Source organism: Trichosurus vulpecula, chromosome 8, assembly GCF_011100635.1.
Source record: "Trichosurus vulpecula isolate mTriVul1 chromosome 8, mTriVul1.pri, whole genome shotgun sequence".
Lineage (NCBI taxonomy): Eukaryota > Metazoa > Chordata > Mammalia > Diprotodontia > Phalangeridae > Trichosurus > Trichosurus vulpecula.
In genome coordinates, this window is record NC_050580.1 from 32,161,033 (window position 1) to 32,188,543 (window position 27,511).

Genomic DNA, 27,511 nt, shown 5'->3' on the forward strand with positions numbered 1-27,511 from the left:
TAAATTTAATATATATAATTATTCATTTTACATTCCATGGTGTTCTCTATTTCTTGTTTGGTCATAAACTTTTCCTTTATCCATAGTTCTGATGGGTAAATTTTTCCATGCTCCCTAATTTGCTTATGACATCACCTTTTATGTCTAACACATGTACTCATTTTGACCTTGTCTTTGTATGCAGTGTGAGTCCATACCTAGTTTCTGCCAAACTACTTTTCAATTTTCCCAGAAATTTTTGTCAAATAGTGATTTCTTGTCCCAAAATCTTAGATCTTTGAGCTTATAATACACTAGATTCCTATAGTCATTTACTACTGTGTCTTGTGTACCTAATTTATTCCACTGATCCACCACTCTATTTCTTAGTCAGAACCAGATTGTTTGCTTTATAACACAGTTTGTGATCAGATACAGCTAGGCCACCTTAACATTTTTTCTTTGGTTCCCTTGATATCCTTGACCTTTTGTTTTTCCAGATGAATTTTATTTTTTTCTAGCTCTATAAAATAATTTTTGAGTATGATGTGACTTTATTCCACAACATGAAAGAACAACAAAGAAAATTTGAGGCGATCGGGAACATGTCATAGAACTGTGCAGAGAATACCCTAAAGGGGTCCTCAAAGTCTTGCGGTCTTCTCCTAGATTTGTGTGATCGTCATCCTTTGTATGTGACAACAGGTTTCTTTCTGACTTGTCATTTAGGAACTGGTACCAACGCCTGTTACATGGAGGACATGAGCAACATTGACATGGTAGAAGGCGATGAGGGCAGGATGTGTATCAATACTGAGTGGGGCGCCTTTGGAGAGGACGGCTCCTTGGAAGACATCCGGACGGAGTTTGACAGAGAGATAGACTTGGGGTCCATCAATCCAGGGAAACAACTGTGAGTGATTTTCTGTCTTTCAAGCACAGAACGCTTCTTGGGATGGAGGCTGGCTGCTTGAGCCTCTCTGCTTTGGGTCTACAGGGGTTTTCAGTGGCTGCTGGTGAAAAGGTGATCAATCAAGATTTCAAAGAACACGTCTCCTTAATAACATCACAGAGTCTCGCCCAGTGACAATCCCAGTCTTGCCAAGCCTTCTTTGCTTCCCTTCCCTTCCTCTCTTTTCTTGCTGTTCTGGCCTCTATACTGGCCACTCCCCTGCCTTGCACTTTAGCCAGCACTGACATTTACCTGGCCATTTAAAGTTTATAAAGCTTCTTACATACGCAATCTTATTGGATCCTCATAATAGCCCTGGGAGGTAGGAGCTATAACTCATCTTCACGCTTTGCCAGAATAGCTTTTTCCCTTTATACCTTTGGCCATGCCCCACTTCTACTCCAATATCTTCTGAGATTCCCTGTTACTTAACAAAATTCAGACTCCTAATACCCTGGCATTCAAGGCCTTCAGCGATCTGGCACCACCCTTCCTTTCCAAGCTCAGCTTGAATTACTCCCTTTCATGTACTCTATGGTCCTGCTTTGCTGACCTAATCTGCCCCCTCTCTTCTGAGTGCCTTTGCACCTGAGGCATCTGAGTAGGAAGAAACTTTTTTTGAAATTAAATGTTTTGTTAGAACAACCAACTAACCTTGGTTTATAGTGTTTCCTTTTCAATTACTTCATTTCAACACCCACACAGAGTGTCCTGATGCTTCCCCAGTCCTTCTCAGGCCTCGCTGGATTCTTTGTCCATTCCTTTTCATTCCCTTTTTCTCTTATATGGCTGTTGGGTGAATGCCATTTTTCTGGACCTGCTTCAGTTTTTTTTCACTTTACATTATTTTATAAACAGCTTTCCAGATTACTTCTTGGGTCTCACTTTCTGTCTTCATTCCGTTACTGTTCTCCACAATTTAGCCATTCTCCTGTTGATGGACATTTAGGCTGTTTACACTTTGAGGTTTGGATGCTTTCTTTATGTATTACTTTTTAAGAAAACAATTACACATGCTGTTGCTCTGGAAATCTTTGAACCAGTAGTTGCTTTTTTTTTTTGGTTATTTTTGATAACACCTTCATGGCATCTTCCCAACAGTAGAATCTTTGGGAGCATGGTTTTTCCCAGGTGCCATAAGTTCCTAAATGGAGCACGCAGAACAAGTGCTCCAGAAGGAGCCAGTTCTTCAGTTGGGGCTGGGTGACGGTAGGCAGGCTCCCAGGGGCCTCAGATCCCCTACTTCAAAGAGCTGTCATTGGGGATGTGAACTTGACTGAGGCAGCTTGAAGAGTTTCTGGAGGAAGGTGCTGTCAGAGGTCAAGTTCATTCCCACGGGAAGATCATCTCTTTGTCCCTTTCATTGAATCTCAGGTTCGAGAAGATGATTAGCGGCTTGTACATGGGGGAGCTGGTCAGACTCATTCTTCTGAAGATGACGAGGGCCGGCCTCCTGTTCCGGGGCGAGAAATCCTCTGCTCTCTACACCAAGGGCAAGATCGAGACCCGACACGTGGCCGCGATGGAGAAGTAAGATGTTCTCTGTCTTTGCTGTCTTCTTTCGCTTACTGTACCCCTGCCCAGCTCTTCCCCCCTTTTTTATACATTTTTATATTCTTTTTTTTTGGAGGGGGGAAGGCAGGGCAGTTGGGGTTAAGTGACTTGCCCAAGGTCACACAGCCAGTAAGTGTGCCAAGTGTCTGAGGCCAGATTTGAACTCAGGTCCTCCTGACTCCAGGGCCGGTGCTCTACTCACTGGGCCACCTAGCTGCCCCACAAATTCTTCTTAATACTAAAGGCAGTCGGGTAGTGCACTGGTTACAATGCTGGACTTGGAATTAGGAAGACCCAAGTTCGAATCCAGCCTCAGATCTCTCCAGCTGTGTGACCCTGATCCAACCATTGAACCACTGTTTGCCTCAGTTTCCTCCTCTGTAACATGGAGATAATAATAGCACTTTGCCTCCCAGGGTTGATGTAAGGATCAGATGAAATGATAATTATAAGGCCCTTAGCACAGTGCCTGGTGTGTAGTGAGTGCTAGGTAAATGTTAGCTAAGGCTATTGTTATTAGCTATAAAATGAGGGTGATGGTAAGAAATATAGGAGACTATCTCCCAGGGTTGTTGTGAGGACAAAAGGAGGTATTTGTGAAGGTCTTTGTAAGATCTTTAAGTTCTATATGAAATGTTAGCTGTTGTGGTTATATACACATAATACGTAAGTTATTACGTTATTAATATGTGCTATTACATTAACAATAATAACTTATTATTGTTATGAAATATTAAGAATAATGCCTATCACTATGATTGTGAATTCTGTGTTAGGCGGTTCAGGGGATATCACAAAATGTAAGAATTGTAGAGGGCCTTCGAGGCCGAGTCCAGCCCTCTCATTTTGCAGATGAGGAAACCAAAGCTCAGAGAGACAGTGAGTCCACTCAGGTCATTCGGGGCCTAAGTTTACAGAAGATGTAAAATAAACTGACCCCAAAGAGGAAGTGACTTGGCCGCAGTCACGCAGCTAACAAGTGACAAAGCTAGGATTCAAATCCAGGTGCCCCGATCCCAGACGCAGCGGGTCCATGCGAAGCCCGTGTCAGCAGAAGGGACTTTCCATGCGACTCGACTCCCTGGGTCTCCTCCTCCTTCCCCTTTTCCTTCAGTCCTTTTTCCTCTCCTTCCTTGCTGCCCAGGTCTGCCTGGGAGGCTGGCTGAGGGTTCCCAGCCCTAGGCTCTTTATTTTGTCTTTTGTTCTGTGCCCAAGGACATCGTTTGGTTTGGAGAGTTTTTATGTGTTTTTTTAATTATGAGTTTAATAACAACCTCAACAGATGTAAACAAGAAACCCCTCCCCCGCAGCAATGACAACACCCCAAAATAAATTCCCAAATCTGAATGATTTAATTGTGGCCAAGAAGAATTTAAACCAAATTACCTGTTCGGGCCCCTCCCCTTCCTTCCCACCGAGTATTTGGAAATGTCCCTACCGTTGTTTCTTCTTTTTTAATGTAGCAGCAGGGCTGTTTGGCCTGTTCTCTTCTCTCTGCCTCCCTTCACGTAAAGCCTTTCCTCTTTTCTTGTACTGTTTGTATTTTTGCACGTCTTAAAATGCAGAAATATTCAAGATGCCACTCGTATATCACTCTGAGACTCAGGTTTCCTGGCCTGTGCGTGAGAGAGTTGGGCCAGGTGACGCCCGGATCATAGATCTAGGGATGCAGAGGACTTCAAAGGCCATCAAATCCACCCCCGCCCTGCCTTGCCCACATCCTCTATCCCACTCTGTTGAGCTCTTTCTCAGGCGTTGAAAGTGAGGGTTGTTCCCAGACTTTTCACTGTTACAAGTAAGCCTGCTTTAAATAGGCAGCTTGTGAGCTGGAAGGGGCATTAGAGGCCACTGAGTTAGACCTCCTTCATTCAACAGCCAGGCAAAGGAGACTGAGGCTTAAGTGACTGGGCCAGGGTCACACAGCTAGTGAGAGTCTGAGGCAGGATTTGAACTGAGGGTTTCCTGACTCCAAGTCCAAAGCTCTACCCACTGGGCCACTTCCCTAGTGTTGACAGGTTTACAAAGTCCTTTCCTTAGAGCCACCAGTGAGGCACGCCACCTAAGTGTTTACGGATGAGGGAGCTGAGGCTCAGAGAAGTGAATCGCTCACCCAAGGTCACACAGCCCAGCTAGTAAGTGTCAGAGCAGGGATCCCAAACTCCACAAACCACCTTCCTCCCACACCCAGGCAGGGCGGGGCAGTAGGTCAGCCCAGATGTTTTTGCTCTCTTGGTTCTTGGCCAGGTATAAGGAAGGCCTCCAGAACACCAGAGAGATCCTGACGGAGCTGGGCCTGGAGCCTTCGGAGGAGGACTGCGTGGCGGTCCAGCACGTGTGTACCATCGTCTCCTTCCGATCAGCTAATCTCTGTGCGGCGGCCCTGGCCGCCATCCTGACCCGCCTGCGGGAGAACAAGAAGCTGACCCGGCTCCGGACCACCGTGGGGATGGACGGCACCCTCTACAAAACCCACCCTCAGTAAGGAGCCCCGCCCCCCACCTTACAGTCAGTGGGCAGGACACTGCTGCCTCCCTGTACTGGCTCTGCTGCTTCCCCCTGGGGAACATGACCACCCCGGACTCGGTTTCCTCATCTGTAAAATGACGTAAATGACGTCTTGGGCCCCATCTAGCACTGAAGCCTGCAGGCTCCGAATGTGGTTCAGTTGTCGTCTCCACAGCTGGAAGGGGCCATTTCTGGCCCAGTCCCCTCCCCCCATTTTACACAGGAGGAAGGTGAGGCCCAAGGTTATCCAGATAGTGGGACCTGAACCTGGGGCTTCTGGCTCCAGAGATACCACTTTGTGATGGTCTCACCTGGGCGGGCTCATGGAGGAACCAATCCCTAAAGGTTCTGGAATCTCAGGTGGACCCAGGTCAGGAAGGAGGAATATAGGGAATGTCTTCAGATTCTGGAGAGAGAGAGAGACAGAGAGACAGAGAGAGAAAGAGAGAGAGAGAGAGAGAGAGAGAGAGAGAGAGAGAGAGAGAGACAGAGAGAGACAGAGAGAGACAGAGAGAGAGAGAGAGAGAGATAGAGAGAGAGACAGAGAGAGACAGAGAGGGAGACAGAGAGAGAGAGAGAGAGAGAGAGAGAGAGAGAGAGAGAGAGAGAGAGAGAGAGAGAGAGGGAGAGAGAGAGAGACAGAGACAGAGCGAGTGCTCAGTAACCATGGTGCTGCCGGGGACTCTGGGGCTGCTTTCATCTGGTCTTTTGCATCCCTAATGTGTAGGGGAGAGAGTACAGGGGCAGAGAACAAGCATTTACATGGCGCCTACTGTGTGCCAAGAGCTGTGCTAATATACATTTTATCTCATTTATCGGCACCTCAATCGTGGGAGGTAGGGGCTGTTATCCCCATTTTACAGTTGAGGAGACTGAGCGAGCAGAAGTGTTGTGACCTTCCCAGGGTCACATAGCTTGTAAGTGTCTGAGGCAGGATTCGAACTCAGGTCTTTAGCACAATACCTGGCACATGTAGGTTGAATTGAATTGAACTCGATTACCTTATCCTCACAGAGTGTTCTGCTGAGGTCATTCACTGTTCCTCTGAGGCAAGCCCTCTGGTCGTGCCCGTGGGGCAGATGGGGGAAAGCAGGAAGCACAGGATTTACCTAGCTGAGGGGAAGGGGAGGCCATTGAGAAGCTCCTGGGGGAGTGGCAGGGAAGGTCTGTCTGATGGAGCCTTGGAAGGATGGGCTGTGGCCCCAGGAGGAGGGGCCCCCTCCAAAGAGCTGGAGACAGGCCAGGGGGAAGACTCTGGCCTGGGAGTCAGAGGGCCTTGCTTCAGAGCCCAGCTCCGCCGTTTCCCAGCTGGGTCCCCTTGGACCAGGCTCCTCCTGTCTCAGCTCCGTTTGCCCACCTGTAACACGAGGGGGTCGTTCTGGATGCCCTGCGAGGCCCCTCGGGCTCTAAATCCTTGATCTCACCATCCCTGGTCGGTTGCTCCGCTGCAGGTACCCAAAGCGCCTACACAAAGTGGTGAGGAAGCTGGTCCCCAACTGTGACGTCCGCTTCCTCCTCTCCGAGAGCGGCAGCGCCAAGGGGGCGGCCATGGTGACCGCGGTGGCCGGTCGGGTACAGGCCCAACGGAAGCTGATCGACGAGGTGCTGTCCCTGTTCCAGCTGACGCGGGGGCACCTGGTGAGCGTGAAGAACAAGATGAGGGCCGAGATAGATTACGGGCTGAAGAAGGAGACCCAGCCGCTGGCCACGGTGAAGATGCTGCCCACCTACGTCTGTGCCATGCCCGACGGGACAGGTATGCTCCAAAGCCGGGGATCCGGCCCTCCAGCTGCCGTTCCGTGTATGGCCTGATTCGGGTCTTTGTGCAGATGTTCAAGGCCTTGTTTTAGCCCCGAGATAATAGAGGTGAGAGCCAGGAAGGACCTTGGAGGACATCTGACCCAATTCACTCACTTTACAGACAAGGAAGCAGACCCAGGGAGGCAACTTGCCCAAGGTCACACACCTGTTTACTTAGGACATGGATAGGCTGGGCAGGCAGGCTAGGGTGGAGATCAGCTCCTTGGAGGTAGCGCCTCCATGGCTAAAGTCACAGATCCTCCCAAACAAATAACATTATACCATAAAATGATCGTTTATGTGGGGGCAACTAGGTGGCAACTGTGAGGCCTGGAGCCAGGGAGTCTCAAGTTCAAAACTGGCCTTAGACCCTGGGCAAGTCACTTAACCCCTATTTGCCTCAGTTCCTCATCTGCAAAATGGGGGCACCCTGGAGAAGGAGACCCCACGGACAAACGTCCAGAGTCAGACATGACTGAAGAAAAGCAGTCTGTTCCATTCTTACTTAAACTTCCAAGACAAATCCTAACAAAGAATGAAACCAAACGTGATCAAAATCTCCAAAGGAAGCCTTAAACTCTGAAGTACTTATGACTGGGTGACAAAGAAAAAATGAGAATATTATAATATTCAATTTAAATCGTCCCCCTCTGAATCCCCAAGGTCCTCGGCCTCTTTTAAATGAATAGCCCTTGTCCACGTGCATCCTCTTCTTGTCGATTGTCCTTGCTTTGTATCCAACCAAAGCAGGGGTTCTTAACTCTTTTTGTGCCATGAGGACCCCCCCCCAACAGTCTGGTGACCCTTTCTCAGAATCATATTTTTAAATTCATAAAATGAAATAAAAATAAAATAAAATTCATAAAATAAAATGCATAGGATCACAAAGAAAACCAATGCTTACATTCTTCACAGGCACTCCTTTTTAGGGTGTCTATTGAGGATAATAATAGTAACAGCTAGTATTTATACACTGCTTTTTAAGGTTTGCAAAATGCTTTACAAACATTATCTCATTTGATTATCTCAACAGCCCTGAGAGGTAGGGGCATTGTTATCCCCATTTCATAGGTGAGAAAACCGAGGCAGGCAGTGTTTCATTGATTCGCCCAGGGTCACACAGCCAGTAAGTTTCTGAGGCTGGATATGAACTCAGATCTGCCTGACTCCAGGCCCAGTGCTCTAACCACTGCACCGCTTAGGTGCCTAAATATAACAGGTATTTTTTGAGTGAGTGAAAAAGTGCTTCCTAAGACTCCCTCCTTCACTGTGCTTGGTACTATACAAATAGAGAAGTGAGATGCCCCCTGCCCTCAAGGTGCTTATAGTCTAACGAGGGGGTGACAACACACATGGGGCAGTGGGGGTCTCAGAAAGGGAGTTTGGGTCTAAGGGACAGTCCCTGGGAGGGCCGGCCAGTGACACCCGTCAGATGGGGCCACGTGAACAGCCTCCCATAACCTGGCACCGTTTGAGAGGCAGGGGAACAGGACAGCTGGTCAGGGCCAGGATGTCCTTTAGAAAGGCTCCCCAAATTGTATAGTTCTATCTGCACAGTACAGGTAGTACCCCCTGTCTCTGAAGTCAGAGGCCCTGGGTTCAAATTCTGCTTTGGAAGCTCATGCCCTGTGTGACCTTGGTCCAGTCACCTGTCTAGGTCTCTGTTTCCTCATCTGTAAAGTGGGGACATTAGACTGGACAGCCTGTAAGGTCCTGTCCATCTCTAAGTTTATCATTTTATGATGCTGTATTTGGTTCAAATTTCTGCCCAAGAAGCAGTGGGGAATCACAGAACAGGAAACCAGTCTTGGGCTCAGGGAGACCTGAGTTCAAATCCATCAACTGACACATGGTGGCTGTGTGACAGTGGTCAAGTCCCTTTACCTCTCTGTGCCCCAGGAAACTGCCTCACACTGTTAGGATACAGAGAGTTATCCACGCCAGAAATTCCCAACAGTGATGAAATCAAAACCCATATTTTAAAAAGCACAACGAAACCCAGAGGCTGAGAAGGCTTCCGCTTTTGCTGGCCCTCAGGGTCCCATGAGAAGTCTACCAATTCCTCCTAGGGCCTAGGCGCTCTCAGAGGGTCATTCCACTTTGAGATCCTGTGGTCCCTAAGAACAGACGTCAAGGAGTGATGATTTCTGCTGTGTTGCTGCTCCCTCTGCTGGCGAAGATCGGATCCTGTGATGACCTGATCATTCAATTCAATTCCCTCATTTTTTTATTAAGCACCCACTATGTCCCAGGCCATGGGGATACAGAGACAAAAATGAATCAGCTTCTGCCCTCGGAGAGCTTATATTCTACTCAATAGAGTGTGGTTCTTCATGAGTTACAATGGCAAGAAATTTGTCACCAGTCACCAGTGTGACGATGAGCCTTGGTCCATTTGGGGAGAGGGGTGCTTGATAACAGCTGTGCCCTGTCGCCTGACTCAGCCTTTACAGCTTGGTTAGACTTCCCAGGTTCTTGTGTGCCTTAGGCTCAGCCTTGGAGGTGCCGGGGTGACCCCTCAGGCCACTGTGAGGCATCAGAAGACATCATTAATACACCAGAGTTTATCCCACAATTTTCCACCATTTGGATGTATATATTGTTTTCGTGAAGTCATTTTCAGTCATGTCTGACTCTTCGTGACTCCATTTGGGGTTTTTTTTGATAAAGATAATGGAGCGATTTGTCGTTTCCTTCTCCAGCTCATTCTACAGATGAGGAAACTGAGGCAAACAGGGTTAAGCGACTTGTCCAGGGTCACACAAGCCTCATAAGCATCTAGGGCAGGATTTGAACTCACTTCATTTATAAAATGAGGGTGAGGAGCCTTGGCTGAGGCAGGGGCACCCAGGAAGAGATGACCTCTGAGGCTCCTTCCAAGGCTTGGATCTGTGAATCTGTGAACATGTCTTTGGGACCCCTGGTTGCTGGTTCATTTGGAACAGCCATCACTCACGAGACACCCTGATTTTCTTCCCTGCAGAGAAAGGCAAATACCTGGCTCTGGATCTTGGAGGGACCAATTTCCGGGTCCTGCTGGTGAAGATCAGTAGTGGGCGGAGATCAGTGAGGATGTACAATAAGATCTTTGCCATTCCGCTGGAGATCATGCAGGGCACAGGGGAAGAGGTAGGCCTGGGCACCTGCCTCTGTGAGTCCTGGGGCACGCCGGCAGTGGGGCCGCCTCCCCCAGCCTCGTGTGACACCCTGCCCCCCTCTCCCCACAGCTGTTTGACCACATTGTGCACTGCATCGCTGACTTCCTGGATTACATGGGCATCAAGGGGGCCAGTAGGCTCCCCCTGGGCTTCACGTTCTCCTTCCCCTGCAAACAGGCCGGCCTGGACAAGGTAAGACCTGGGCTTCTGCAGCCTGGACCTTGCTCCGCCTTCCTTCCCCCCGATGCTCCTGAGCCGCTTAGTGAGGCCAAGCGGCTGGGAGGGACCTCAGAGGGTGTCCGGCCTAACTCTCATCTGACAGATGGGGAAACTGAGGCACGCAAAGGGGAAGGGACCTGTGTAAGGTCACATAGCCACTAACTGTCAGAGGAGAGTTTCAAACCCTGATTCTCTGATTCTAAATCCAGTGTCCTGGAGACAGACAGGTGTCTGGGGAGGAGGAAGGAAGAGAACAATGACAAGGGTCGGAGCATTTATTAAGTGCTTTCTGTGTACTTTGGGGCCACAAATACAAGCAGGCAAAACAATCCCTCCCTCCAAGGACTTACATTCTAAAAGGAGAAGACAACACATTGAGGGGTGCTGGGACGGAGGTTGGGGGTTTGAAAGCCAGCGTAGTTGGTGATGGGAAAGGACTGCATGGTCTCTCGGAGTCTCTTTCCACATCCATAAAAACACGGAACTCTTAGAATCCATGAAGATATGCTCTGTGGAAGAGCAAAGATGTCAGAGCAGAAGGGAAAGGGGAAGGGGTAAGAAGCATTTATTAAGTGCCTCCTGTGTGCCAGGCACTGTGCTGAGGGCTTTTAAAATATGATCTCATTTGATCTACATGACAACCTGGGAGGTCAGTGCTGTTACTGTCCTCATTTTACAGATGGGGAAGCCGAGGCAGACAGGGGTAAAGGGACTGGCCCAAGGTCACACATCCATTGTGTCAGGTCTCCCTCACTCTGAAACTTTTGGTCCATCCACCTCTGTGAGCTTGTCCATCCTGCTACCTGTGCCTACAATCCCTTCCTCCCCCCTTCCCCTGGTGGATTCCTCCTCATCCTTTAAAGTCCAGCTCCAGGAAGACTCCTCTCATCTCCTTGGTCTGTCGGCAACGACCTTGACCTATAGAGAGCCCCCCTTTATAACCCTGATACATTGATGTTGTATATCAAATTGTGTGTGTGTGTGTATGTGTGTGTGAATATTGTATTTCTCTCCTAGCCTAGAAGAGCCATAAACACAGAGATCCCCTCTTTACAAACTGTGCTTGTCCTTGAGTGCTCCTTGAGTACACAGCAGGTGCTTAATAAATGCTTGCTGCTTTGAATCAGTCATGGAGCTAGGAACCCTAGCGCTTCAGTGCCTCAGTCCATCCCTCACAGGAAGGGTCTGCGGCATGCAGGCCTCTGGCACCAAACTGCTGCTGTTGCTGCTTCTACAGCAGTCGTTTTTAGGAGATGCTGAGGATTCGGTCAATCCAAGTGCAGACTGTTATCTGCGCAAACACAGGCAGTGTTCTCAGCCACCACCACCATCTCTCCCCTCTGGAGGAGGAGTTCTGGCTTATGGCCACCCTCTTGCTTATTCTACTAACAGGCAGATAGAGCAGGGACAGGACTGGTCACTTTTCAGAGGAAGAAACTGAGATCTAAGGGTTAGATTGAAAACTTTCTAGAAACCACACGGGCTGAGCTAGCACTTGAACCCAGTTCCCTAGGATCCTTGGACCACAGATTCCCTCTCCACCTGATATTCAGTTAACTGAGACCCAGAGTATCATGTGGAACTTTTTTTCTCTTTCTAAAAATCCTCTCGGATGGAGCTTCCCAGCTGTCCCGGACACATCCTGTGGTCCAGCTTCTTTGGAGCACAAATAACACTTCAGGCTCACCCAGGGCTCTGTCCTGGACCCTCTTCCCTCCTGTCTTGCGTCCTCTTTCTCTCAGTGGTCTCAGCAGATGCTATAGATCATCTCTGTGCACATCATTCCCAGATGCCCAGACTCAGCCTTAGTCTTCTGGGCTACATCCTGAGCCACCAGCCACTTTCTGGACATTTCTCACTGAACATCTTGTAGGGGTCTCACGTTCAACACGTCTGAAAACAACTTTTTACCTTCCCCCCAAACCCACCCCTTCTCTTGACTTTCCCAATTTCTGTCAACGGTATCGCTATCCTTCGAGTCACCCAGGTTTGGAACCTGAGAGTCAGGCTCAGCAATTCCTTCTTCTGCACCCCTCATATGCTCACTGGTCAGATTTTGTTGATTCTATTTTTCACCACATTTTCTCTCTCTCTGCCTCTCTCTCTGTCTCTGTCTCTCACTGTCTGCCTCTGTCTGTCTCTGTCTGTTTCTCTCCGTCTGCCTCTGTCTCTCTGTCTGTCTCTCTCTGTCCCTCTCTCTGTTTCTCTCTGTCTCTCTCTCTCTCTCTCTGCCTCCCTCTCTCTCTCTGCCTCTCTCTCTGTCTCTGTCTCTCACTGTCTGCCTCTGTCTGTCTCTGTCTGTTTGTCTCCGTCTGCCTCTGTCTCTCTGTCTCTCTCTGTCCCTCTCTCTGTCTCTCTGTCTTTCTCTGTCTCTGTCACTATCTCGTTCTCTCTCCCCACTTACACAGTCATTACCTCATTACCTCTCTCCCCTGAATTATTGCAGTTGGTCTCCCAGGTCCTAGTGGTTTACCTTTCCCAGTCCATCCTCCACACACCTGTCTACTCCACATCACGAGCTTACTGAGTTCATCACAATCTGACCCTTGTTGTAATCAAGATCATGACGAGCTGTATGGGCACTGGCAGGGTTAACTGATTCTTCTGTTGTTCAAAATAACTTCCTGCCTTCTCCTTCTCTTTCAGGGGATCCTTGTGGAGTGGACCAAAGGATTCAAAGCCACAGACTGTGAAGGGGAAGATGTTGTGGACATGCTCAGGGAAGCCATTAAGAGGAGAAATGTAGGTGCCAGGGACCCTTACGTGGACACCTGGACTTGCCTTCTTCCCGCTCCCCCTGCCCTTATTCCCCAGCTCTTCAAGTCCCACCTACCCTGAGTGCCTCCAGCCTAGGAGCACAGGGGGATGAGATAGGAGGGAGCCCTGGGTCTGCTGTGGTGGGCTCCCGATGCTCATCGGAGAACTCTCTCCTGTTGTAGGAATTTGAGCTGGATATCGTTGCGGTTGTCAATGACACTGTGGGCACCATGATGACCTGTGGCTATGAAAACCCTGACTGTGAGATTGGCCTCATCGCAGGTAAGCCTGATTTCTTCTGTTACAGTATCTCCTGCTCATTGGAACCAGCCTGATTGCTTCATTCAGTGGTTCTTGCCACAGGACTAGAAGGTTAGGGTTTGTTACTGTCTCTGGGCTGCATCCCAGCTCCTACACCAAGCTGTTTGACCTTGGGCAACTCATTTAATCTGTCTGAGCCTTGGTTTCCTCACCTGTAAAATGGGGTAAGTAATATCTGGGCCCCCTACTCTCAAAGCTGCTGTGAAGAAGGTGGTTTATAAACCATTAGAGCTGTTGTTTTATTGTATAGGTGGGGAAACTGAGGCACAGAAGATGATTTGCCCAAGGTTGTATTGCCAAGAAATAAGGTAGTCAGGACCAGGGTCTCAGATCTGATTCTTCATCTGAGCAGTGCCTGTCTCTTGCCAGGGACCTTGCAGACAGACAGACAGACAGATAGATCAATAGACAGATGGATAGATGGATGGATAGATAGACACATGATAGGCAGACAGACAGAAAGATGACAGATTGACAGATGATAGATAGATAGACAGATGATAGAGATAGATAGATGATAGATAGATGGATAGATAGATGATAGAAATAGATGATAGATAGATGGAAGAGATGGATGGATAGATGGATATATAGGCAGATGAATGGATAGATTGCTCTGTCATCTTCTGGGACTCAGATTCCTTTCCTGTAAAAGGAAGGATAGGCCTCGATGTTTTCTGAGGCTCCTCCTAGGTCTCCGTCTATGAGGATTTTTTCCTTCCTTGCCTTTGAGGGAGGAGAAAAGCAAAGCAATTCAACGGACATGGATTAAGTGGCTTCCCTGTGCTGGTCTCTGAGGATGTGACAAAACCAAGCATGCGCACATGTACACACACTCACTCACACACACACACACGCACACACGCACGCACACTCACACACATTCAGAAGAGTAGAGAGTTTACAGATACTAGAATCTTGGAATCCTAGAGTTGAAAGGAACCCAAAGATCACCTGCTCTAATCTGTGTCTGGTCTCATAAGGATGTATCCCTGAAGGGAAGAAGCTGAGCCAGAGCATAGATGAAAAGCTCCCAAGGACCTGAGAGGCTGTCTCCCCCAACCCCCTCCTTTTATAGATGAGGGAAGTTAAATGAGGGGGCTGAGGTCACATGGGACTCCACACAAAGCATTTTTTCCTCTGCCATACTAATAACCTTGTCTATTCATTAATCATTTAAAAATCAGACAGGTAAATGACCAAGACCTCAGGCCTAGCAACAGGACAAAACCAGATCCCTGTTCTCTTTACTCTGAGTAAATGCTGCTACCCCAATTCCTTCATCACTTGTATTTTTTGCAACACCCCTTTAATTGAACTACTGGCTTCCAGTCTCTCTTCTCTTCGGCCCAACCTCGACATAGCTGCCAAAGTAATTTTTCTAAAGCACAAATCTGATGCTTTAATCTGGCTCTGGAGAGCATCATATGTGACACCTGAGACATCTGGGTGTGTGCCATGGAGGTGAGTGTCTCTGGCCAGCAGTTGGCCCTGTCACAAGGGAAAGGTATAGAGTCCATGCCAACCAATGGATTATTCTAGGACTGGCCTAACTCAATGCAGGCAAGCTCATCACATGAGCAAACACTGGGCATCAAGGCATGGATTTTTTGGCCACAGCAGTTCTGCAGGGCAGAGTGTTTACCATGTGTGTCTAAGGTAGGTTTGTCCAAGCTATCGACACTGCAGCTCCTCAAGATATTGTTGGGGCTGATGGCCATTGGGCTTCCTTTCAGGTACAGGCAGCAACGTGTGCTACATGGAAGAGATGAGGAACATCGAGCTGGTAGAAGGGAACGAGGGCAAGATGTGCATCAACACTGAGTGGGGCGGATTTGGGGATAACGGCTGCCTAGATGAGATCAGGACCCAGTATGACACCGAAGTGGATGAAGGTTCCCTAAATCCTGGCAAACAGAGGTAAAGCAGAGGGAGTTCTGAGGCGAGCTTCATGTGCCGGCTGCATTCACGCTCCTCTGGGATAAAGGGGAGGCCTCCTGGGACAGGGAAAGAGCACTGGGCCTCCATTTAGATACTGGTTCTGCTACTTACTTATTCCTGTGTAGCCTTCAGCAAATCATTTAGTTTACCTGAGCCTTAGTTTCCTCATCTGTAAAATGAGGTTGGACTAGGTGGCTTCTAAAGTCCTTTCCAGCCCTAAATCTATGAGCTAAAGGCCTGGCAGGGTTGTGTTGGGGCATAGTTCAGGAACTCACTGACTCATTCTCTCCCCCAACAAAGGGAATCTGAAACAGAACCTAATGTCTTGGATAGCAGTCTTTTAAAAGGTGGTTGCCCTTCTATTTATGTTAAAAAATAGGTATAGGAATCAAAAGATTTTTCTTCATCGTGATCATGTTTATTTGTAACATATGTAACAGATAAACATTAGAGACTTTGCCACTAAGAACAGGGAAAAAGCAGGGCTGTCTAATCATACTGTTCAGAATAATTTTTTCAATCCTTGCAATAACAATAAGGAAAGAACAGGACATGAAGGGATTAAGTGCTAGCAAATAAGGGATTTACAAACCTCTTTTTGATATATTTTTATATATGTAGAAAAGTCAAGAGACAATAAAAACATGTGAGACAATAGATTGACTTTCCTCCACTAGCTCCATCCAACTCTGATGCCTTATCATAGTAGGGAGGTGACTCAGGGTTTTTAAGGCCCATGCCAATAGATTGTGAGCTGGGGGGAAGGGAATCCTACTAAGGCTCTGAGCATGGGCTGGTGATAGACTATACGTCATCGGCATAGCTCAATTTAGAGAGGTCTAAATTATCAGGTTAGCTGACGGGGGAGGATTTTTTTTTCCAACCACTGCCACTCAAAAATGGCTCTAAAGGGGATACATTTATATAAACACTATTTACATATCTATAATTAGGTGCAATCATTCTTGTATCAGTAATGCACTTTTTTTTTTTTTTTTTTTACTGCATTGGGGTTTACTGTTTCCTTGTTACAACACTGTGAGGTAGAGAGAGCAGCATCTATCAGGCACTTAGTATATGTCAGGCACTGGGAATACAAATACAAGCAAAGAAGACATTCTCTGCCCTCAGGAAAAGCTTACATTCCAATAGGGATAGACAGTACATAAAGGGGATCTGGAAACAGGGGAAGTACACGCAGGGTGGCGTGGCTAGGGAGATGAAAGGCCAGAGTGGGGTGGAGCGGAGTGGAGATAGCGTGGCAGAAGATGTCCAGGAAATACTGTGGAGGCCCAGAACTGAGCGAGACAATGCAACAATAACTACCCCCATCTTACAGATGAAGAAACTGAGGCCCAGGGCAGTTTAAAGACTCACTCGAGGTTACATCACTTTTCATTGTGACTTGGTTAACATGAACCCTGCTCCCCATTTATTCTTCCGTGACAAAGGTATGAGAAGATGACCAGTGGCATGTACCTTGGGGAAATCGTGAGGCAGATTTTGATCGACCTAACCAAGCACGGGCTCTTGTTTCGAGGGCAGATTTCAGAACGGCTCAGGACCAGGGGCATATTTGAAACCAAGTTCCTGTCTCAGATCGAAAGGTAATGAATGACTCTGCTCGTGAGTCACCCTCTCAGGCTCATGCAAACACCCATCTTTCTGGATTCTGGAGTGGGGCTGTGGTTAAGGTTGGGGAGAGAGTGGGGAATTGTGCCCCTGGGTTTATGATTGAAGGAGTCAGAACAGCATTCTTTAAAAGCCATCTCTCCTCTAGTTGCCTGATGGATTTTTAAAAAACACATAAGAGTACTGACAAAAATAGCTTATGGTTCCTTGTAAACTCATTGATCGCAAGATCAGAGATCCAGGGCTAACGGGAACTTTAGAGGTCATAGAGTCTAGCCTCCTCTTTTACAGATGGGGAAAATGAGGCACAGAGAGGTTCAGTGACTTGCCCAGGGTTACACAGCTAGTACCTAATGTCTGAGGCAGGATTGAACCTAGGCATTCGTGACTCTGAATAAGAGGTCACCTTTTAATGTGAATGGTTTAATCAAATTGTTCTCCCCCAAATACTAACTTGGGTCAGTTGTTCTAGATGATGGGTTGGAAAAGAGGAGAAGAAATTTGGGAGTCGGAGTGTAGGGGAGACCTGGATGGGGCCTCAGAGAAAGGCCCTTGAGCAGCCAGAAGGCGGCATGAGGATCCTGGACACTTGGGGGTTGGGAGAGGCAGGACGTGGAAGAGAGGAATATTCATAGGACCTGACATTTGTAGAGTGCCTGACAGCTTACAAAGGGTGTCTATACGTCCTCTTATTCAGTCCTGTGAAGTAGAGACTGGAAACATTGACCTTATTCAAAGTGTGGTGTCTTGGAAAGAGCCTTGGACTTGACCTCTGAAGATCTGGGTTCCAATTCCAGTTGTGTTTGGTTGAGTCCATCCAGGCCATCTGTAAAGGACAAGGATGGGGCCTGGACTTGTGATTTAATAGGCATAGGGAACTCCCAGGGGCAGTAAAGTCTTCCCTGCGTCTCAGTTTCCTCATCTGTCAATCAAAGGGTTTGGACTAGATGGTTTCTCTCTAAGACTTCAGGACTTAGAGCAGGAAATGACGTGAGAGATCATCTCATTCAATTCCTTTGTTTTATGGAATAGGAAACTGAGTCTTTAGAGTAGTGACATAACATGTCCAAGTAACAACTCTGGCTCCACTTGGGTGCTCTGAGTCATTCAGGCTTCTTCTGGAGGCCAGGAAGCCACTGTGTTCCTCTGGTGCTGTTGGAATAGTCTTCCATGTTCTAATCACATACTCTGATAGACTGGGATCTCAGCTAGGCACATATTCCATTCCCCTCAACAAAGGTCACAACCCGTGGGTCCCTGCCCAACACAGGCAGCTCTTGTTCATGATACCCCCTAAGTTCAACAAGAGGGAGCCTCCTCACGTGGGAGGGGGCTTCCTCACTCATCTACCCACCTGCAGCACCAACACCACCAAAAGTCTTTTCAGGCCAATGCTGAAGGTGGCACATCTGTCTTCAGAGAGCTTGGCTATTCCTGTGTGGGAGGCATGTCTAATGGGAAGGAAGGCTGCTTTCATCTGTGTTTGACTTCAAGAGCCCTGCCATGTAGGAGATAAAAGGAAGGAAACTACTTCCCTCCCAGTTCTGCTGAAGACTGGTTTTTAAGTCAGGTCTTCTGTACTCTAGGTCCAACACTGTGGCATCACCTAGCTGGCTCAAAGGAGGGTCCAGACCAGATACCCTCAGTAAATTTGAGGAAAGAGAGAACCCTTTTAGCTGAGATATCAGGAAAGGTTTCATAAAGGAGTTGATGTCTAAACTAATCCATGAGTCTTAAAGTGGAGAGGGATTAATATATATATATATATATATATTATGAACACATCTATATAAATGTTTATATTTGTATAAATGTATAAATGTTGTATATAATTATTACATTATATTATATTACTATAACATATTAAATCTATAAAATTATGTTAAAATAATGTGTTTAAAATACATATATACACATATAACTTTTATTGGCATCTTTTATTTTTACATTAATTGGGGTTTTCCACCCTAATTCAGCAGATTAAACCCTCTCTTATGACAAAGAAAAAACAAGTAAGCAAAAACTCACAATGCAGAAATAAGGTCTGACAGCTTATATGATATTCCATCCAAGTTGTTTCACCTTTCTCTGCTCTGTTTCATTATCTCTTATCCAGGCCCTTCACTGGGTTTTTTTTTTCTATTGGAGTTCAACTTCCTTGTAGTGATCTTCAAATTTACCTTGTGGTAGTCATAGTATAAATTGTTCTCTTGGTTCTACTTGTTTCACTTTGCATCAGTTTATACAAATCTTTCCATTTCTCTGAATTCCTCATGTACATCATGACTTCTTGCGTAACAATATTGTATTACATTTGTCAACTATTATTTTTTCAGCCGCACTCCCAACTGATGGGCATCAACTTTGTTTACAATGCTTTGCAGTCAAAGAAAGTCTTAAGACCATTTTGGCACATATTGGACCCTTGTTTCTTAGATTTTGTTAGGGGTGTATGCCTGACAGTAGAACTGAGGGGTCAAAGAGTATGGATGGTTTGGTAGGAAGTACCTTCTGGGCATGTGAGAAGCACTGGGTGGAGGTGGAAGATGGCATTTGAAGCTAAGGAGACAGCAGTAGTCTAGCTAGAGAGTGTGAAGGAGAAGGACATAAAACATATCTGAGAGGCTAGGTTGGAGCCCAGACGTGGAAGGCTTTCAATGCCTGTCTGAAGAGTTGGTGTTTTATTCCATTGGTAATAGGGGGCCAATAGGGAAGGTGTATGAGCAGGAGGTGTATGAGCAGGCACAGTCAGATCTGTGCCCCAGGAAAAATCCTTTAGTGGATGAATTGGAAAAGGAAGAGACTGGAGATGGAGAGACCACTGAGAACTTTTAAGATGAAGACCTGAACAAGAGTCATGGTGGTGTGAGTGGAGAGAAAGGGGTAAATGAGAAATGTTGGCAAAGTAGAATGGACAGTACTTAGCTATGAGGGGCAACAGAGAAGGAGGAGTTAAGTATGACTCTAATGTTTTGAACCTCAATGGCCACAAGAATGGTGGAGCCCTCCATAGAGATAGAAGAGTTGGGAGGAAGTGGTAGGTTTGGGGGTGGAAGGTGAGTTGAGTTGGATATGCCCTCAGGACATCCAAGAGGCCATTTCCAGCATTTGGAGATGTTGACTTGGAGCTCAGGGCTGGAAATAAAGAGTTGAGAGTCATTGGCATAGAAAGGCTGGTGGAACCCAGGGGAACAGAGATGATAACCAAAAGGCAGGGTGTAAAAAGAGAAGAGGAGAGGACCTAGGACCGAGCCTTGAGGGACCCCCAACACCCTTTGAAGATGGAAAGAAGACAACAGATGAGCAAAGGAGACTGAGAAGGAGCAGGACCAGGAGAGGGTGTTGTCAAAGCCAAGCAGGGAGTGAGCAGCCAGGAGAAGAGTGGGTGACACTGTTAGAAGCTACCAAAAGGTTAAGGATGTTGAGAACTGAGAAAAAGTCATCTGATCAAATAATTAAGAGGTCAATGGTGGCCTTTGACATAGCAATTTCATTCCGGAGGGAGCCAGAATTCGGGGCACAAGAGGCTGAGAAGTGACTGGGTGGTGAGGCAGTGATGGCAGTGGGTGTAGCTGATTGATATCAGGCATTTGTCAGTGAAAGGACTGTTATTGTTTGTCTCTCGTTCTTGAAAAGGACCATACCATCAGGAAGGTGATGCCATGACTTGCAAGTGGATTGGCTTTAAGTGAGGGAGGGCTGTGCAAAGTCACCAGCCTCACTCTCTCCTCCAGAGCCATCTGGGTTCAGTGGTCAGATATAGATCAGGAAGACTGGAGATGGCCCTGGATGTAGTGGGACACCTTGGTTTTTTTTTCCAGTGAAAGGGAAGCAAGATGTAATTGCCTGAAGGGAGGGACTGCAGGACTCTCCTGCTTTTTCTTCTCTGAATCTAATTCAGATAATGGACTGGGTTTAGAGGGCAACCCACAGCCATGGCTGGAAATTTATCTTCGTGAATTTGGATGTAATTGTCTCATGTTCCCTCGGGATGTGATTCATTTATTCATTCAACAGACAAGCTATGCTGGTGCTGTCTGGAATACAAAGATGTAGGAAGCACTCTCTCTGCCTTTAAGGAGTTTACTATTCAGTTGGAGGTATGAGATGAGAGAGATCAAGCTTTTCTCTGGAATAGAACTCCAGGCCAAGTCAGTTCCCTTGGATTTAATCACCATTTCTGTGCTGATGATTCTCAAATCTACCTGTCCTGCTCTAGTCTGTCTGCTGACCTCCAGTCTCACATCTCTACCTTTCTTTCAGACATCTTGAACTGGATGTCCAGTAGACATCTTAAAGTCAACACGTCCAAAAGGGAGTTCATTAACCTTCCCCCTAACCAGACTACCCTATCATGGGGAACAAGGGACCATTCAGGAGTCTCTGGTTGTGTATGACTTTTAGCAAGGGACTAGAGCACGTGTATTCCTAAAAGGGGCCAACTTCATGGGAACAGGTTTAACTTCGTGGTAAGTACCCCCATGTCAGCAGATTGGTGGCTCCTAGTTACCACATTACACGGAAAATAAGGAAGCTGGAGTGGCAGATTTTCCAACTCTTAACAGTCTGTGAATGTTATATAGACAAAGTGAATAGCCTAGACATGGTGGGTTCCTCCTGGCAGTGGTTGGAATATCTGGTCTCCTCCTAGGTCTTAAATTCAGAGCAGAAGGAGACTCCAGGCCCTTATGTGCCTTTTCAGTCAATTTCTTTTCGTTTCTTTGCTTGTGACCTGTTCTAGTGATGGGCTGGCCCTCCTCCAGGTCCGGAGAATCCTGCAGCAGCTGGGCCTGGACAGCACCTGTGAAGACAGCATTGTGGTGAAGGAAGTATGTGGGGCTGTCTCCCGGCGAGCAGCCCAGCTCTGTGGGGCAGGCCTGGCTGCCATTGTGGAGAAGAGACGGGAAGACCGGAACCTTGAGCACCTAAAAATCACGGTTGGTGTGGATGGGACCCTCTACAAGCTGCACCCTCAGTGAGTATCCTGAGAGGCTTAGTCACAGTGCCACAAGCACAGTAGGTGCTTAACAAACACTTCTTGATTTGACTTGCCCAGTGTAGGGGAAGAGATGTGGATTGGAAACCAGGATCAAATCCTGGCCCTTTTATTGATCAACCAATCACTCAGTTAACAATCATTTATTAAGTGCCTATTATGTGCCAGGCACATAGTAGGACAACAAAGACAAGTATGACAGTATCTGCCCTCAAGGAGCTTACACTCTGTCAGAGGAGACCAAATATACATATAGATGAGCATTCAAAATAAATACAGAACAAGATACTGACCAGCTTTATCACCTCTCATCTCTAAAGCAGGAAGACTAATAACAATGGCGATTTACATTTCCATAACATGGTGAGCTTTCTCCCCACACGGCTGTACTTGGCTGCCCAGCCATGACACATAGGGCTCCTTGGGCTCTCCAAAGCCATGCCAATGGAAGGCAAGCTTAGGTAGGTTCTACAAGGCTGGGAGAACAGGCCTAGTGACGGTCCATGTGTCTCTTGTTCTAACGCCTGCCCAGCCAACAGGAATGGCTAACATGCAAATGATGCTTAATGGTTTGAAAAGCACCCAAGCTCAGAGGGGCAGAACCAAGCCAGGTTGGCTACAGAATGAGGAATTTTATTAGCCTCAGCAGCCTTCAGTGACTGTCATTCTGCATTGGTGGAGGGGAGCAAAAGGAAGTGTCTTAGTACGTTGGCAGGAGCAATGTGGAGGCAGAGGACCTGAGTTCATATTTTGCATCTATGGCAAGCTACTCAACCTGGCTGGGCCTTAGTTATGCCAAATGGATGTAGCATCTTTAAAACTGTTAATTATGAAAATGATTTAAAATTTACAAAAATCAATACGGACAGACATGATTATGAGGGGTGGCTAGGCAGTGTGATGGATGGAGTGTCAGGCCTGAAGTCAGGAAGACTCATCTTCCTGAGTTCAAATCTGATCGCAGACATTTGCCAGCTGTGTGACTCTGGGCAAGTTATTTAACCCTGTTTACCTCAGTTTCCGCATCTGTAAAATGAGGTGGAGAAGGAAATGGTAAACCATTGTCCTAATAGGGTCACAGAGATTCAGACATGATTGAAAAAATGACAGAACAACAAACATTGCCTAATTTTGTGTTTCAGATATTTCAAATGTAAAATGCTGTGATGGGATTTTTATTTTTCCTGTACATATTGTTGACGCAGAGCCAGGAGCGCCCTGTGGTAGCTTAAGGAGAGGCCAAATTCTGTATCCCATTCCCTCTTCCCTTCTCTCAAGCATATGGTCAAGTCCCTCAATTTCAGCACCTCAGACAACTTTCTAAATCTAAACCTAAGTTATGGAAAGTTCCCCACAGGCATTGATGAAAGGAGGTCCCACACTGGGAATTCCCAACACCTTTGAAATAACAGCTCTAAACCAAATTAAAAATCGAATCTTATTACAGACCTGGTGAGACATTGTATGTCTGTTGTCTCAGGACTAGCCTAGATAAGTTCAGAGAGACTCACACTAGGTTGGCCAAAGTGAGATGAAGTTTTCAGCCATGATAATTCTTAGAAATTATCTATTATTAGTTATATTACCATGTTACATATATGTAACACTTTATTGTTTGCAAGGCTCTTTAAACACATTCTCTCATTTGATCCTAACAATAACCTTGTGGAACAGGTATTATTATTGGTCCCATTTGACAAATGGGAAACTGAGCCTGAGAGAGGTGAGGGGACATGCATAGCATTTGTAATTACCCAAGGTCTTTGAATCTGAACCTTTGACTCTGGCCAAGGTCCTTTCATTCCACATGCTCACCTGGTGTCTCCAACATCCAGAAAGGGCAGCAAGACCTTCCTGATCCTTTCAAAGAGCTCTGCCACAGTGGCAAGCTGCTGGTGCTTAGGTATGGAGGTCATTCACAAACCAAATTCCTGAGTGGGAAAGGGAAGACTTCTGTCCGGCTCTCATGCTTTCTCTCTTTGCAATTTTCTGTAGCTTTTCTCGAATCTTACGGGAAACCGTGAAAGAGCTGGCCCCTCAGTGCGATGTGACGTTCATGCTGTCTGAAGATGGGAGTGGAAAGGGGGCCGCCCTGATCACAGCTGTGGCCAAGAGATTGCATCTGAAGAGGGAAAACTGAGAACTGAGAGGAGGAACAGCTCGGGGTCAGGACAGATCTAGTGGCTTAGGTCCTTTGGCAACCTCCTTCCCTTGGGAACTAAGTTGAGTATAGACCAATGGGTCCAAGCTGCCCTTTTTGGCCAATAGAGGGAGCCCAGGGGCCTGGGCTGCTTGTCGTGGTTTTGACATTACCCAAAGAGAAATCTATGGGGTTATAAGGGTTAGGGGTGCAAAGGGTTAGTGTTAGCTCTCTGTGGGACACCCTGGAGCAGAGCGTTCCTGGGGTAAGGCTTTGCCCAATTTAGTGGGTGCTGAAAACCCTTGTAGTTCTTTCACACCTTAGAGCCAACAGAACTTAAGGCTGACATAACCCGAAGAAATTAGATGATTCAAGGGTGTGTTTCATGCTGCTTACTTCAGCTGAGCTTTGTCTCATTCCAGGCACACACACACACACACACACACACACACACACACACACACACAAAAGGCAAATTATAGTTTTGTCTGGGAGTTTCATCCCCCACACACAACCCTTCGCCACAGGCCACATCAGAAATCTTTCAGTGAGTAATCTCATCAGGCCAGCTCTCAAATCCTCAGGCAGCTTCCTTCCTTGTAGATGTGAGCTTAATATTTGGATGACTTGAAATTTATGATAAACTTCTCCATGGGGATGATGAAGAACTGTTCCCTTGCCCTGAGATCCTAGGGTTCCAACAGTAAATTTTGTCCCCTCCTTGTTAAGAGAAACAAATATTTTAAAAACTTTTTATTTTTTGTTACTGTGACCTTGACAAAACCCAGCAAATAGGAACATTTCTATATACAAAGAAGAACAGAGAGGATTGTATACGAAACTACTACTCCTACTGTATACAGCTCAGTTTTTAAAAAGCAAATAATAAATTTAACATGTTGGTTTCAAAGAAGTCCTTTGTGTCTGCCTCTGAACTTCCTTTTAATCACTCCTGTGCATTTTAAAATGCTTCATCAATGCTTTTCTTTCCTTTTTTTTGGGCAACAGAATCACTAACCCCCTGTAATACACACACACACACACACACACACACACACAATTTTTAAAAAATCTTCTCATGTAACAAACATTTATAGTTAAGCCAAACAAATTCCTGTATTGGTCATGTACAAAACTGTATGTCACATTCTGCACTCTGAGGCCTTTACCCCTCTTTCAGTAAATGGCTAATATGCTTCATTATTGGTCCTCTGGAGTTGTGGTTGGTCATTTCCTTGATCAGAATTCTCAAATCTTTCAGAGGTGGTTTTCTTCCCACTGTTATAATCATTGTATAAATTGTTCTCCTGGTTCTGCTCACTTCACACTGCATCAATTCATAGGAGTCTTCCTAGGCTTCTCTGAATTCATTCCTTTCTTCATTGCTCGTAATACAAAAATGTACCATCACATTCATATGTGATCATTTGTTCAGTCATACCCCAATTAATGTCAGTCAACAAGAATTTCTTAGCAGAGACAATATTCAAACATGTTGCAACAATTTGGCTAGCAGCTGCTGTGGGAATGAAAGACCAACACAAGCCCAACAACAAGAATGCTGCCAGCACAGGTTCTTTTGATCTGCTTTACTAAGGAAAGTAATGTTAGGGGACTAACAATCTTATTTCAATCCAACATACAAATATCATTCACTTAGTTCAGGGGAAAAAGCCAGCACCCTGACCTTCAGAGCAAATACAAACAAATTACAAACATACATTATAAACAGACCAAATACAATTCATAGTTACCGCGAAACCATCAACATCTGGGATGACAAGCCAGGAGGCTCTTAGAGCTGCTGCCCAGAGTCCCATGCCAACCCTCCTCCAGGAGTGAGAACCTCAAGCAAATAGCTCTGTCTTCTCTTTTTATACAGTCTTTGGACATCATTAAACATCATCTGAGTGGCCAGAACTTAGGCACCTACTATTGGCTCTGGTCTTAGCAGCTCCCCTTAGGGCCCCAAGGGCTTTACATTGGCTTAGCACCTAGCAGATAGGGGTTTGGGCCTGGGGCTTTGCACCTGGTAATGCTCAATCAAAGAGATTAATTAATTTATCATTCTAAAACAGTAAAAAAGTCCCAACTTCTTCAAACCCAGGCTCTTTTTATTCTTCCATAAATGTTTCTAGTCATCAATAAAAAAATCAATCCATCAACATGCATTTGTTATTAAGCACCTACTATGTGCCAGGCACTGTGCTAAGGCAAAACCTAGTCCTTGCCTTCCAGGAGGGGCCATATTCTAATGGAGAAGACCACATGCAAATAACTAGGTCCCTGCAAAAGCTATAGAGAGCAGCTGGAAGGTAATTAATAATAATAATAATAATAATAATAATAATAATAAGAAGAAGAAGAAGAAGAAGAAGAAGGAGAAGGAGAAGAAGAAGAAGAGAAAGAAGAAAAAGAAAAGGAAGAGGAAGAAGAAGAGGAAGAAGAAAAAGAAAAGGAAGAGGAAGAAGAAGAGGAAGAAGAAAAAGAAAAGGAAGAAGAGGTAGAAGAAGAAGAGGTGGAAGAAGAAGAGGCAGAAGAAGAAGAAGAGGCAGAGGAGGAAGAGGAAGAGGAAGAAGAAGGAGGAGGAGGAGGAGGAGGTGGTAGGGGGAGGGAAGGTCCAAGCAATGGAAGGGCCTCCTGCAGAAGATGAGACTGAGCAGTCTTGATGGAAGCTGGGGAATGAAGAGTGAGGAGGTTGTGGGGGTGGGGGGAGTATGCCAGGCATGGGGCACAGCCAGTGCAAAGTCACAGTGTTGGGAAGTGGGAGGTTGGGGACAGAACAACCAGGAAGCCAGGAAGCCAGGGTCACTGGATTATATAGGACCAACAGGGGAGGATGGAAAGGGAAAAAGAAGGAAGGCAAGAAAAAAGTGAATGTTTCAGGAGAACAGCAAAGATTTGTGAAATAAACTAGAGCTCAAATTGTAAATTTTTACCCTACCATGAAATCTGGTTGAATTAAAAAAAAATTAAGGAGGGGCAAAGACCTTCATGTGTCTCTTTTGAGAAACTGTTTTTCTTTCTTTTTTTTGCATGTGTGTGTGTTTTTTTTTAAATCTGTTTAGGTGGGGGAGGGGGCAGCAAGCAATAGCCCCACACACTTCCAATGTGAACCTCATGCTCTTGCTGGGATTTGTCCATGGTCGATTTGGTTGTTGTCTAGGAGTGTTATGTGAAATATGATCGGTCGTGTATATGTGGTTTCTCACAAATCGTTGCATAAAGTGTTATGCTCCGTCTCAGTGCCCTTCTGCGTGACATCTCCACATTACTAATAGCCATCTCTGGCAGCTCACAGAATAGAAGATGACCCTGATTCAATAAAGCACTTTTAAGCTAGCTGAAAGCTTCTCCATTTGCCAGGTAAGCAGTAGACTTGGCAATTGAAAAGCTTTCAACCAGCTTTAAATACCTTATTGTATTTATTATTTATTTGATGAAAAAATCAGAATTCAAAAAGATCTCCATGGGCTAGACTATTGAACATACCGCTAAGACAAAATCGAATTGGAAAAAATGTAAAATCTTATTCTTGGGCTAAAAAAAAAATCAAC

The 27,511-nt window shown here is 46.2% G+C and overlaps 1 protein-coding gene across 1 annotated transcript in view; it reads left to right on the plus strand.

The window, feature by feature from the left end:
- The window catches only part of HKDC1 (hexokinase domain containing 1), a 37,759-nt gene extending 13,478 nt beyond the window's left edge, over nucleotides 1–24,281 (plus strand). The window contains exons 3-14 of the mRNA XM_036736465.1: nucleotides 709–892; nucleotides 2,306–2,461; nucleotides 4,730–4,963; nucleotides 6,442–6,746; nucleotides 9,774–9,919; nucleotides 10,018–10,140; nucleotides 12,814–12,909; nucleotides 13,107–13,206; nucleotides 14,982–15,165; nucleotides 16,638–16,793; nucleotides 21,560–21,793; nucleotides 23,810–24,281. Coding sequence (XP_036592360.1) covers nucleotides 709–892; nucleotides 2,306–2,461; nucleotides 4,730–4,963; nucleotides 6,442–6,746; nucleotides 9,774–9,919; nucleotides 10,018–10,140; nucleotides 12,814–12,909; nucleotides 13,107–13,206; nucleotides 14,982–15,165; nucleotides 16,638–16,793; nucleotides 21,560–21,793; nucleotides 23,810–23,954 — 2,063 coding nt within the window. The 3' untranslated portion in view covers nucleotides 23,955–24,281. The remainder of the gene's footprint in view (nucleotides 1–708; nucleotides 893–2,305; nucleotides 2,462–4,729; nucleotides 4,964–6,441; nucleotides 6,747–9,773; nucleotides 9,920–10,017; nucleotides 10,141–12,813; nucleotides 12,910–13,106; nucleotides 13,207–14,981; nucleotides 15,166–16,637; nucleotides 16,794–21,559; nucleotides 21,794–23,809) is intronic.
- Nucleotides 24,282–27,511: the final 3,230 nt, after the last annotated feature.